This window comes from Euprymna scolopes, chromosome 23, assembly GCF_053919585.1.
Source record: "Euprymna scolopes isolate OS-2025 chromosome 23, ASM5391958v1, whole genome shotgun sequence".
NCBI lineage: Eukaryota > Metazoa > Mollusca > Cephalopoda > Sepiida > Sepiolidae > Euprymna > Euprymna scolopes.
Window position 1 is genome coordinate 70,401,697 of NC_136504.1, and position 15,339 is coordinate 70,417,035.

The window sequence follows — 15,339 nt, forward strand, 5'->3', positions numbered from 1 at the left end:
AATGGATACGAAAGGTTAAAAATTAAGCAATTTTCAGCTATGAATATTTAATTTTGCACATCCACAAAAGAAAAAGCAGGAGTAATGTTTTATTCAACTTACCCTGCCAAGGTCAACTGTTTTGTTTCCAATTTTAACCCCTTAGCAGCAAATTTTGCAAGCTAAAAAACAAACTGAAAGTGTGCTGCAGGTCCAAGTATCCTATATATCAAGTTTCAAGTCTGTAAACCATATATTCAGAGGCGAGTTTGGTGGAGACTTTTTGCTTACACACCAACAAGGTCTCTTACATCTATCTATCTATATATATATATATATATATATATATATATATATATATATATATATATATATATATATAAAATAAATATGGCGATTAAGCTACATGTGAGTAAATGAAGTAATATATATATATATATATATATATATATATATATATATATATATATATATATATATATAGTAATTTATAAAATATATATGGCGATTAAGCTACACTGAATATTCTGCGTTTCATCCAACTACAGGATTCGTCAGGCTTATGCGCATAAGCCTGACGAATCCTGTAGTTGGATGAAACGCTGAATATTCAGTGTAGCTTAATCGCCATATATATTTTATAAATTACTAACTAGCTCTACCTACGTATTGAGCATTTTTGAAGTAAATACTTAAAGTTTACGCATAAATCTATACTTTCGTATATTAAATTTATGTGAATAAATGAAGTAGTTATATATATATATATATATATATATATATATATATATATATATATATATATATATATATATATATATATAATTTAAAGGAGATTAGAACAATAGTCTAAAGAGCAGAGTGTATTTTAATGTAATAGTAAAATTACTAGTTTAATTAAAATACAGGGAAAGAGAAGGTGCTCGTTGTAATTTAGATATATAATAAGCTCGATAGGCAATCACATTACTAAATATATATATATATATATATATATATATATATATATATATAGTAATTTATAAAATATATATGGCGATTAAGCTACATATAAAATATATAAATCACATTACTAAATATATATATATATATATATATATATATATATATATATATAGTAATTTATAAAATATATATGGCGATTAAGCTGAATATTCTGCGTTTCATCCACTATAGGATTCGTCAGCCTGACGAATCCTATAGTGGATGAAACGCAGAATATTCAGTGTAGCTTAATCGCCATATATATTTTATAAATTACTAACTAGCTCTACTTACGTATTGAGCACTTTTGAAGTAAATACTTAAAGTTTACGCATAAATATATACTTTCGTATATTAAATTTATGTGAGTAAATGAAGTTGTTATATATATATATATATATATATATATATATATATATATATATATATATATATATATATAACTATTTCGTTTACTCACATAAATTAATATGCGAAAGTATAAATCTATGCGTAAACTTTAAGTATTTACTTCAACAGTGCTCAATACGTATGTAGAGCTAGGAATCCTAGCGTGGATGAAACGCGGAATATTCTGTGTAGCTTAATCGCCATATATATTTTATAACTTACTTACTATCTATCTATCTATCTATCTATCTATATATATATATATATATATATATACATATGTATATATATACATACATATATATATATACATATATATATACAATTATACAATTATAAAGAATGTAGAAACTATGCAGAAATAGAGTTCAGCCTAATAATGAAATAGAGCCGATCGTCTTATAAGAAACCATAAAAAATGATTAATTAATTAACGCTCGTTTTTCAAAGCAATGTGCAAATTAGTTAAGCTCATGTAGTCGCACGCATATTTATAACCGCGTATGTTAAGAAGTTCGTTTTAATAAGTTCTCAATAGAAAAAGTAGGCTTTTATTATGAATGTCAGGGCGAGACAAAGCTCAACTTTATGGATATATACTGGAAGATGTACCCGGCGTTGCCCGGTATTAAACGTAACGTTAAATTCCTTTAAAAAAATGAAAAAAACAGAAAGGAACTGGAACATGTTCATCGGAGTATTATGTTTTTCTAAACATTTCATTTCTTGTAACCAAAAACAAAAAATACTCCAACTGAGATCGAAATCAAAGCCTAAATTACAGTGAATCAAGTGCGATCTTTAAAAAGTGTTTTCAAACCTCATGAAACAGTTGACAAACAGATAAAAATCCGATGAACCCGAAGTACCAATTTTTCAATTTAGACCTACTAGCAGCCCTTTTTTCTCAGATGAAAACCAATTATAAAGTTTCCCAAATGTCTGAATACTCTATATACCAAATTTCAAGTCTGTAGATCAAAAGTTCGTTAAGTGTCTTCACACGCGAGCGCGCGCACGTGTGTATGTGTCTGTGTGTAATCCAACATATCCCTAAATATATCGTTAAAAGAATCAGCAATAACATTTCAAAAAAAGAAATTTTCAATATTCATAATTTTTTTACGATAAAGCTCTAAAAATTAGTGGTTAGCAAGAGGAAAAGGAGAACAAAAAGTGTCAGTTTTACATCTTTTAATTTAATGGTAAAAACCAATCTTGGAAAAAAGATTTTTTTGAATCTAATTAATTCATACTTTCCACCTAATAATACCCTTTACAAATTGTTTTAATAAAATCATCATCAAATTAAGTTATAGTTGTAGCAATATCTTAGGAAAATAAATTTTAAATCATAATAATAAAATCTGAAATAATAACACTGACCCCCAGTCATAGTAAAATAAAAAACACAAGGATAAAACAGAAGTGTTTAACAACATCTACATCTTACTCAACTACTAAAATAACTAAAGAAAATAAATAGAAATCAAATTCTCACCGAGAGAACACAATTCTCTTTGATTCTAAGTAATCCTCCAGGCACTTGTGTATGGAATCGAGCAAAGAATTGTTCACTGCAAACGCTTCCAAAAGTCCTGAAATATTCAAAGAAATGAAAAAAAATTAATAAAACGTTCAATGCCGATTTTATCATCTTCTTGAATTGCTCTGTAAATGCTGAATCTCCGCCTCAAAAACAAAAGTGCAACCATGGAATCGCTAATAAAATTCGCAAATCCACCAAATTTGATCTAAATAAATTTCAGTTTATGCTTGACTTGTCCAGTAAGATTTAGTCATGAAATCTTTATTTGATCGCTGTTTAATGATATGTCAGAGACACTTCGATAATAATCTCATTGGTAGGTGTGATCCTTCACACTATTTGAACTTTAACTCCAAAGATTTTTATCTCTAATGTTTATCAAAACAATTCCCAGACTATTCCTGTGCTGAAGAAAGCCATCATTATCAGGCAATACGAAAAGTTATTGAAAATTTTGCACATTTATCATTAAATGACGATTTAAAAAAAAAAACACTGTTGGGTATTTATGATTGAAACTTTATGGATAAGTCAAATGTAGACTGAAGCCTATTTGTATAAATATGGTTAGATTGCAGAAAGGATCTCGAATTTTATTAACGATTCTGTTGGTGACATTTCGGGGGATATCAACGTGTATTTATAAGATCTTAGAAATTTTGTCATCTATTGTTGGATGAAGAAGTCCTCATTAAAGATGATTTTTTTAGTTGAATATTGCAGAGAAAGCATTTCCTTCCTCAGTAGCACTATCATACTATCAATAAAAAAACGATAACAGAATCATTTAAAATAATGCGATTTCTAAATATTTGTTGACATGTTCTCAACAATCAGTTTGGCTGAGGTATGGTTCAGTTCAGTCCTAGGAGATCCGCCCTCCCAGACTTACTTTCTCTCTTTATTGCTAATTACTTTAGATGTGCCTATCGGTGAATGCTGACGAGGCTTCTTAAGCATTTTTGTAAGCTAGAATTCACTTCCTCTAGTACACTGGCTTTTCAAATCCCTATCTGACCTTGTGTCTAACCATGGCCGTCGTAAATATAGTTTCAGGCCTTTGCACTAAAAAATGATATCATGGTCCTAGCAAGCAAGATTTGTCGAACAGTCAGACTGTTTACATTTATGGTAGTCTTGCTAATTTTTTCGTTATATAAAAGTCGATCTTTCCTCGAATTTTATAAATTACTAGACTCTCCGTGACCTTTGGGTCAGTATATGTTATGGCTATTTATTTATGACAAAAATATACGCGTGCAACAATGATCACCACTTTTAACATAAAGAATTACATTGCTAAACATTCGGAACACTACTTATTTGCGGAAAATTTAAATGCCATATTCGTTTTCAGCGTATGCAAAGACCGATAAAAGTCATCATTTTAAAGGAAAATGTTAAGATGGAAACCAAGTAAAAATTTGCCAATATTTCTATTTTTATATTTGCTTTAAAAAGGCTACATTATATACAGTGTTAGTCATCCGAACATAAAAATTTGTCTGACGTCACTTCTGCCGAATGGCTTTGTAAACAAAAAAAGTGCGACTCTCAACGAAAGTCAACGGCTATAACTTTTGCTGGTGCTGTTGGATATGTCGTCACTGATCTGAGGGAGATAACTATTTTACTAAGACATTAGCATACAGTGAGCGCCCACTTTTTGGCCGTTTAAGCTCCCTATTTCGTACGTTTCTTTTTCTTATTAGTTCATGTGAAAAAAAAACTTATTTTAATTTTTATTTAAAAAAAAAAAGCTGATATTTGGGCTTGACAATGAATTCTCTGGAAAAGTATGCGACGCAAATTTACAGATTTTAAATATTTATTAAACAAGTTCGATAAGTTTTTAGTACGATTCTTTAATTAAAAACCTTTTATCTTTTTTTAATTTAATTATTTAGTTTTTCTTTAATTTTTATTGTTTTAGAACAATTTAAAACTTTTTCATTTAGAATTATTTTAATTTTGATTTAAAACTTCATTTAGAATTATTTTAATTTTGATTTAAAACAAACAAAAAAGAGGCTGATATTTGAACGTTTTTTCGTGCAAACACTTTAATTTATCGGTTTTTATTTTTACTTTATTTTAAATTATTTAAATTTTAGATTCTGTAGGCATATATTTTAGTTTTAAAAAAAATTTAATTCATTTTTTCACATGAGAATTTGGGATGATAAAACCAACGCAAAACATTTAACATTACAAAAACATTAAACAAGTTCAACAAGTTTATAGCATCAGGTTAAAGTGGAATACTTCTGTAAATCAAGTTTTAAAAGTCAAGTTCTTTAGTTGGTCTGCTCGAGCACTTTAAAAAAAACTGTCTTTCATCACTCTTCAATTACGTCGCATATTTTTTCCAGAGAATTCATTGCTAAGCCCAAATATTAGCGTCTTTTTTGTTATTAATGTTTTTGTAATATTAAATATGTTGCGTTGATTTTAACGTCTGAAATTGTCGTATAAAAATGAATTAAAGAAGTTTTAAACTGTCAAAAAAATGAAAATAAAAGAAGGCTTGTTTTTTCTTTTTTGTTTTTAATTTAAAAAATCGTATAAAAACTTTTATAGGATTTCCTGAAGAATCTCGGATTGGATTCGAATTGTTGTTTATCTATCTATATATCTATAAAAGTGAACGTGTCTGTGTATCTGTGTATCTGTGTGTCTGTGTACATTTCCCTACGCAATAACTCTGTCAATTTTTAGTCTACAAACTCGAAATTTGATATACAGGGTACTGAAATCTGAGAAAATCGATGTGATCGATTTTTGGCCAGAAATTTGGCGATTAAGGGGACAAAACTCAACGATTTGGCCTTTGAGAACTCTACCAAACTCTTCCGCCAATTTTGGGTCTACGCACTTGAAATTTTAGATATAGGTTCCTTGGATATGGATCTAACTTAATAACTTGATTTGAGCCCAAAACAATAACTTTTAAGGGGTCATAATAGGGGTCAAAGTTTTAAAAAATTAACCTATGCGGTCTCTTCCAAATTACTCAGGCAATTTCTGGTCTAAATATTTGATATTTTACATAAAGGGTATTCAGAGATAGGGCAAGCTTTTTTATCAGTTTGGGTCGAAAATTTTTAGTTACCAATGTATGTATGTATGTCTGTTTGCATGTCTGCCTTAAACTTTCAATAAAGGCGACGGATTTTACCAAGATCAGTATCGTTTTAAAGTTCGACTTTTCATACGACAAATATCGAAAAATTGGCTAAAAACATTAATATCTTCCCCTTCAACTAGGCACTTTTCTACAGGGGGGGGGCACTTTTTTAGCCGATATTTTTGAAAGTTATCCTCTCATTTAGATTGTCTAGCCTTAATTTTTAAAAATGTCGCTTCCGGTATGGCGGTGGTCATAACAGCATAAACGTTAGGTTTTACCCCATTGTTTTCCTCCTTTGCGGTACGGGTTCGAGCCTGCCTTCCTACTACCACTTTTTTTTTTTTTGCTCAACATACACATCCAAACACCCGGGCAACGCCGGGCTGCTAGTATATCTATAAAAGTGAACGTGTCTGTCTGTCTGTCTGTGTGTCTGTGTACATTTCCCTACGCAATAACTCTGTCAATTTTAAGCCTACAGACTCGAAATTTGATATACAGGGCACTGAGATTTGGGAAAAGCGATGTGATCGGGTTTCAGGCAGAAATTTTGCGATTAAAGGGTTAAAGTTGAGCAATTTGACCTTTGAGAACTCTACCAAACTCCTCCAACAATTTTGGCTTTAAACACTTGAAACGTTAGATAGAGGTTCCTTGGACAGGGATCTAACTTAATAACTTGATTTGAGCCCAAAACAATAAATAATAAATGGTAATAATAGGGGTCAAATTTAAAAAATTGACCGCTTTTTTTTTGGTTGATTTTTTTTTTTTTTTTGCTCAGCATACACCTCAAAACACCCGGGCAACGCCGGGCACCTATGCTAGTATATATATAAAAGTGAACGTGTGTGTGTGTGTGTGTGTGTGTGTGTGTGTGTGTGTGTGTGTGTGTGTGTGTGTGTGTCTGTGTACATTTCCCTACGCAATAACTCTGTCAATTTTTAGTCTACAGACTCGAAATTTGATATACAGGGTATTGAGATTTTGGAAAATCGATGTGATCGATTTTCGGCCAGAAATTTGGCAGTTAAGGGGTCAAAGTTCAACGATTTGACCTTTGAGAACTCTACAAAACTACTCCGACGATTTGGTTCTAAACACTTGAAATTTTAGATATAAGTTCCTTGGACATGGATCTAACTTAATAACTTGATTTGAGCACAAAACAATAAAGTTTAAGGGGTCATAATAGGGGTCAAAGTTAAAAAAATTGACCGTTATTTTCTTTTTTTTTCAGCATACACCTCATGCAAAAAATTATCGATTAAAAAATAGCTTTCGTGACATTCTTTTTTTTTTTTACATGGAAGTCACCACTTATCAAGGCCCGGAAGCCAGTCGGGGATATAATATCAGACCTGACCGAATGGTTAATTGTAGGCATAGACCGTTTCATACTCTCGAAAAAGTTCCAGCAAAAATCTAACAGCCAGCCCTGGTTCTCCCCAGAATATGCTGCTGCAATCGTGCACAGAAATCATTTTTTCCATAGCTACCAATGTAATAGATGCATCGAGACTAAAGCTGCTTTCAGGACTGCCAGCAACCACTGAAAAAGAGTAATAAAAAAATGCAAGAGAGCTATATGCTCAGTCCGTTAAATTCAAAGTAGCTGAGCAGTGGGTTAGTTCCCACCAGTTTTGGCAAATAGCAAACAGAATCCTGAACAGAAGCGTGTGCTCTAAACTTCAACCAGAACTAGCGCCAATACTTACAAAACTGTTTAAGCATTGTTTTAAGGAGAATAGCTTCCCATCACCCTGGAAAATCTCATCAGTATGCCCTGTATTTAAGAATTCAGGTGATCGTTCATCCCCCTTTCATTACAGCCCAATCAGTCTCCTGTGCGTCATGAGTACGTTGCTGGAATCTGTGTTAAATACAGAAGTAATCAACCATCTCAACAAAAATAACCTTCTTAGTGACACTCAATATGGTTTCCGTTCTGCTAGATCTACAGCAGATGTGCTTACAGTTATATCTCATAGGATTAGAAAATCTCTCGACGGAGGCAACCTTTCTAGGGCAATTGCCCTTGACATATCTAAGGCCTTTGATAGGGTATGGCATAAAGGTTTACTTCACAAGATCTCTAGCTATGATATATCTTGAAATTTCTTCTCAATTATTAAATCATTTCTTTCTGATAGGTTCATAAGAGTAGTAGTTAAGGGGCAAAAATCAGAAGCTCACAGTATTAATGCTGGTGTCCCTCAGGGGTCAATCCTGGGCCCAACTCTTTTCCTGATCTACATTAATGATCTTCCAAATCACATCCTTACATCATTTGTAGACATTTATGCTGATAACACTACCATTTATCAAGACAGTAAACGACCAAGTTTTCTCCGATTCTCTCTCCTCTGATCTTGAGCACGTGGTACAATGGGAAAAGGAGTCGCTGGTTACTTTTAATGCATCTAAAACCAAGCTTCTCTCTTTACATCATCAACATTCTGATCCACATCTGGCATCAATTGAAATGAATGGCTCTCGTCTTGAGCAGGCCTCAAATTTTGATAAGCTTCTGGGCTTGACCATTACTCCTGATCTTAAATGGAACACGTACATCAAATCTGTTGCCAAGGCCGCTGGAAAAATGGTGGGATCTTTCTATCGATCCAGTAGATATCTCACTGCTGATGCAATTCTCTATCTATATAAGAGCCAGGTACGTCCAAGGATGGAATATTGTTGCCACATCTGGGCAGGAGCTGCTAGAAAGGACTTGTCCTGCCTTGATAGAGTTTAAAATAGACTTCATAGCCTCGTAGGAGATGTCCTTTTTTCCTCCCTGCAACCTCTATCTCACAGAAGAGATGTTGCGAGTTTGTCTCTGATGTATTGTTATTTTCATGGAAAGTGTTCGACTGAGCTTCAGTCTATAGTCCCCCCTCGCCAAACTTTCACAAGAAACACTTGTCTAACGGAAAACACTATCAATAATTCCCCCTACTCTTTATCTGTGCCTAAACCTAAAAGTAGATTCCATGAACAAAGCTTCTTTCTTAGAACTGCACACCTGTGGAATTGTCTTCCGTTTTCCTGCTTTCCGGCTGACTACAATATGGTTGTGTTCAAGTCTAACGTAAATAAGTTCTTGATGAGCTGTTCCATATAAGTTAACAAATTTACCGAATTTTCATTACTAATGATTACTATATTGTCCAATGTCTACTGTACGCTCTTTAACCCTTATCCTTGAGTGGCCTCTTTGCCTTGATAATGTGGTGATGCTTGTGTAAAATAAAAAAAAAATTTTTTAATTGCGTGTACAGTAATCAATAGTAATCGTTAGTATTGGAGATTTGATAAAGTGTCTTACTTAAGGGGGCGGTTCATCAGGAATTTGTTTATGTTGGACTTGAAGACATCTGTTGTAGTCAAGTGGGAAGCAGGCAGACGAGAGCGAGTTCTACTGGCGTGTACTTCTAAGAAAGAAGCTTTGTTCATGGAATCTACGTTTTGGTTTTGGCACAGTTAAAGGGTGGTGAAAATTTTTGACAGTGGTTTCAGCTAGACAGGTGTTTTTCATGAAAGATTGGCTAGGGGGGATCGGGGATTGGAGCTTAGACAAGCACTTGCCATGGAAGTAACGATAAAACAAAGACAGGCTCACTACGTCTCTTCTGTGAGAGAAAGGTTGCAGGGAAGAGAAAAGGGCATCCCCCACTAAGCCACGAAGCCTATTTTGTACTCTGTCAAGGCAGGATGGGCTGTTTTTAGCAGCTCCTGCCCAGATGTGGCAGCAGTACTCCATTCTTGGACGTACTTGGCTTTTATATAGATAGAGAATTGCATCAGCAGTGAGATATCTTCTGGAGCAGTAGAAGGATCCTACCATTTTTCCAGTGACCTTGGCAATAGACTTGATGTACGTGTTCCATTTCAGATCAGGAGTAAAGGTCAATCCCAGAAGCTTATCAAAACATGGAACCTCCCCTAGACGAGAGCCATCCACTTCAACTGATGCCAGGTGGGGATCAGAGCGTTTATGATGTAAAGATAGGAGTTTGGTTTTAGATGCATTAAAAGTAACCAGCCACCTCTTCCTCCACTGTATCATGCGCTCAAGATCAGAGGAGAGAGAATCAGAGAGAACTTTGTCATTTACAGCCTTTAATGTGTTGCCATAGATGGTCGTGTCATCAGCATAGATGTCAACGAATGATTTAAGTATGTGTTTTGGGAGATCATTGATGTAGATTTGGAAGAAATTGGGCCCAGGATTGACCCTTGAGGGACTCCAGCATTAATACTGAGGGCCTCTGATTTCTGCCTATCAACGACTACTCTTATGAGCTTATCAGGGAGAAATGATTTAATGATTAAGAAAACATTTCTAGTTATACCATAGCTGGAAATCTTGTGAAGTAGGCCTTTATGCCATACCTTATCGAAAGCCTTTGATATGTCAAGAGCAATTGCTCTAGAAAGGAAGCCCTTGTCGAGAGATTCACTAATCCTATTAGATATCACCGTTAGTACATCTGCTGTAGATCTAGCAGAACGGAAACCATATTGCATGTTACTAAGAAAGTTATTTCTGCTAAGGTGGTTGACTATTTCTCTATTTAATATGGATTCCAGCAGCTTACTCATGACACACGGGAGGCTTATTTGTCTGTACTGGGAGGGAGATGACTTATCACCTGAATTCTTAAATACATGGCATACTGATGAGATTTTCCAGGGTGTGGGGAAGCACTTCTCCTTAAGGCAACGCTTAAACAGTTTTGTAAGTATGGGGGCAAGTTCTGGTTGAAGCTTTTTCAACACTATAATTGGAATGTCGTCAGGGCCAGTTGCTTTACTGGAATCAAGGTTCTTGATTAGCTTGGCAACATCACGCACAGATATTTGTATGTTGCATAGCATGTTGTCTGTTAGAGGAGGAAATATGGGGACTTGATGACCTTCGGCGCATAGGGTAGAATTAGTTGCAAAGTCTTGGCAAATACTTTGGCCTTGTCTGATGCTGACGAGATGACCTCAGGTCCATTAATGATGGTTGGGATAGAACGCACGCTTCTGTTCAGGCTCTTGTTTGCTATTTGCCAAAACTGGTGGGAACCAAGCTGCTGCTCAGCTACTTTGAATTTAACGGACTGAGCATATAGCTCTCTTGCATTTTTTTATTACTCTTTTTCAGTGGTTGCTGGCAGTCCTGAAAGCAGCTTTAGTCTCGGTGCATCTATTACATTGGTAGCTATGAAAAAAATGATTTCTGTGCACAATGGCAGCAGCATATTCTGGTGAGAACCAGGGCTGGCTGTTAGGTTTTTGTTGGAATTTTTGGATGGTATGAATCGGTCTATGCCTACAATTAACCATTCGGTCAGGTATGATACTATAGAGGACACATCCTTTTTAAACATGGAATGCAGAGGTAGATCAGATATAAATGTACAGAATCTATCCCAGTCAGCCGCAGATTATCGGTATACTGTACAGCGGCCTTGTTTATATTCAAGCATGCATGCGCAGAATTTTTCAAACCGGAAGTTGTAGACCGGAAACACGGTTTCAAAATAAAATGCATTTCATTTTTTTATTATTTTCCTTAATTTTAAAACCACGACTTTTGTGTTTAAAAAAATAAATAAAGCATGCATACATTTTTTACTAAGAAAATAGATGTCAAATTTTTTTCACATAAAAATACCGTTTCTATTTATAAAACAACCCATAACATTGTGTAAATATATAAGCATCTGCGTGCATATATGTAATAATGTCAAAATAAATACGTATAGCAAATGAGCTACACAAACATTTGTTTCTTTCTATTAAAGGCAAGCTGTTAGTCTGTTAGTACAGTTTTCTTTCGATGGAGTAAAACGCGATAAGTGTATATTTTATACTACTACAAACCAAAACAAAATATATATATATATATATATATATATATATATATATATATATATATATATATATATACATATATATATACATATATATACATATATATATATATATATATATATATATATATATATATATATATATATATATATATATAGGAGGCAGTTTTAATGCATAGCATTAGATTTCAAGCAAAATGAATAAACCGAGATATGTTATGTTATATTCTCAATGAAACATGAAACTTATTTACACCAAATAAATAAATGAAATTTCTATTTCAGTCACTAAATTGTTTAGTGAAATAAGTTTCACCATTGCTTCTTAACTTTTTTATTGTTTTGAAAAGAAATAATGTTACCTATGCATAAAAGATTCTCTGCTAGTTTTAAAGTATTTTTTAATTTAATTCAAGTTTTCACGGTACCTTTTGTTAGCCGAATGTACAGAATAGTTACAAAACACCCTCCCCTCTGCATGTTAAGAACAGGTTTCTAAATAATAACGTTATTCTTTCAGCACAGTACCTTTTCTGCATAATAAAAACAAATCATAGTAAGTTTTATATGATTGATAATAATTTATTTTTACATATTGATGCAATTAAGTTGTTCTGTTCAATATGTTATAGGTTTATTATTTTTTTTGCTTCTTTCTTCTTTGTTTATTACATGAAATCAAAAATTTCTCAAGAATAAATCATGTAATAAACAATGGATGCAAATCTAATAATAACAACTAATCTTTACCTGATTGAGTTGCAGCTCTCATAGCAAGCGGAACTTTTTGAACTTTTCTCATGATGTCTTTATACGATTTATCTACTTGTCGGAACATGCGATCCTCAGATGGCAATTGTCGCTGAATGTCTGAAGCATTAAAGATGCTCTCAAGATAAAGCCAACTCTTTTGGCAAGCTAACCATTCATCCTGAGGAAATTAGAAACAAAAACGAAAAAATTAATACAAATGTTAAGGGCTATGAATTCGAGGAACAGAGTTAAATGGCCAAAAATTCCAAAGTGTGTGTCTCACATATTTCTACAAAAGATAATTCTTTTATATTTTTTGAAAAACTTTTTTTTTAAAATCTGTGTATCAAGCTATGAAAGACATGCACTGAATCAAATATGGAATCATGACAATATAAGAATGGGGTTTACTTCTCCATGTCAGATGAAGTATTCTCGAAGTTGTGACATGGAAATACTGATAACTCAAAAAGTATTTATCTGACCATCTGACTATCTGTTATCAAAGAACATCAGATTCATGCATCAAATTTGATAAAATCAGAAGTTGAAATACTCTAAAAAAAAAAAAAACAACACTCTATCGAAATCATAAACAGTTTGGTGGATATATAAATATATATAAACGGAAGCAGAATTATTTTATTCAAAGATTTACTTTGATTATCGCCCTTGAACGTTTGATTTTTCTGTTTTAATGGCATATCAAAACTTTTCATTATTTAATGCCAAAGTACAACAAAATTATTGAAAAGATTTCATTGTACATAAATAATTGGTCACATGCTGCTATTTTACTTAAGGATGGAGGTAAAATGTAAGTTTATACCTTACTTCTAAAGAGTATTAAGACATAATTGGTCCGATTTAATTTGAATTTGACACAGAAAATTCCATAATCCGTGACATTATCTACATACTTTCCTCACCATAAGAGGTTTGAAAATATAAGCATAGTAGATGACAATAAAATTCAGTTTTACAAAACCGCAGAGGGTTCAATTTTTTTGTCATTTTAAACGATTCACCGATAGAACAACTTATGTTGCACCTAACAAGTTTCTCGTGTAAGAAGGTATAAAAAACTTATGAAACTTTCAATTTGTAGAAATTAGCTACAAGAAGAAAGTCTATTGCTATACAAAACAAACGTCAAGGAAGTATCGCATGCACAGAGTTGGAGATGTTTTGAAAAATACAAAATCTTTTAGACACACAGCATTATAATAACAGACAAAAATAGCGCGATGCATAAGACATCTGAGGCAGTTGTCAACAGCAAACATATCAATAAAGAACTGAAGCCGAGAGTATTTGCAACATATTTTCAAGCATTTACAGGAACTGTGGACACTGACCAAAGCATCAGAATGCAAGTGTCGGTGCTTTTTTTTTTAAGCTTAAAAACATTCTCACTTCCAGTTTTCATAAAACTAATAAAAAAAAAACAAAAAATAAAAAATCAGAGTTGATCAAAAATGACATTTCTCGACCGAATGATAAAAGATTCCAAACCCACCTTGAAAATAACATGAACAAAAACATTAATATTCTGATTTGCGAAATTGTCGACAGTCCGGCAAGATCACTACAACACACAAAAAATATAGCAACTGATATGAATACAAGGTCATTTATGATTCAAACAACTTTTATATCTAATTAATAAGCAAAACGATTACTATGTAATACGACTGAAAAGAATAATTTCTTCAATACGACTTAGCATCCTCAACCACTCATCCTCACTTCCAGACACCTGAGTCAAATGTCACGTGCTTAACGTCTGATATACTCTCACAAAACTGACTGCATTAAAATATGCTTACAAGCGTCTTTCCAAATAAATCTAATTGGCGCTGCCATTCTTCAACTCTTGGTTTTATTGGTCCAACATGGCGCGAACTAATCAGCGTTGCGATATTGATGTTGCTGTCATCCCACAATTGCTGAATATCATCGGTGCCTCCAAGAATAAAAGTATCCTTGTTGTCTTTGTGTTGCAAAACAATAAACTCCACTGTTTTCCATGATTCTTCAACCTAGAAGAAAAGAAGCATCTTATTTATGGCATTATAGGAAGTAAACCAAACAAATACACAACAGTTTAGGTTGAATATAAAAGTAAAAGTTTCCGTACAAGAGTTGAATAGTATAAGAACTGGGGAAGTGTAAAAATAGAATTGAATCGTTACTTCTAGTCTCATGAGGAATTGTGGCTAAAAAGAAATATGAATCATGATAGTTCACCTAAGTATACATTCGAAAACGGATTCGCTATATTTAATAAGGTGAACTCCAAAATATTTTAAAGAAAATTTATGAAAACTAAATGAAACATTTTGTAAGTAGGTGCGTATTTACAAAAGTGCAGAATAGTATGTTATACAAATACATAATTCGAAACTGCATCGTAACCTTCTTAAAACAAAGTATTTGGAAGAGTCCATTTATTCACAGTATAAAATAATCATCCATCACACCAGAACGCACACACATGCACACACACACACATATATATATATATATATATATATATATATATATATATATATATATATATATATATATATATATATATATATATATATATATATATATATATACACACACACATGTTTCGTTGAAGAGCAAGGATAATTCCTGTTTGTTTCTCTTGCAATCCGTTTTTTTTTTTTTTCTTTTTA

General features: G+C 32.8%; 1 protein-coding gene across 1 annotated transcript in view; it reads right to left on the reverse strand.

Moving 5' to 3' along the window:
• Positions 1-15,339, reverse strand: part of LOC145245981 (dynein axonemal heavy chain 6-like) — a 632,504-nt gene that overhangs the window by 486,894 nt on the left and 130,271 nt on the right. The window contains exons 23-25 of the mRNA XM_080107771.1: positions 14,482-14,694; positions 12,650-12,830; positions 2,855-2,951 (exon numbers count right to left, since the gene is read on the reverse strand). Coding sequence (XP_079963897.1) covers positions 2,855-2,951; positions 12,650-12,830; positions 14,482-14,694 — 491 coding nt within the window. The remainder of the gene's footprint in view (positions 1-2,854; positions 2,952-12,649; positions 12,831-14,481; positions 14,695-15,339) is intronic.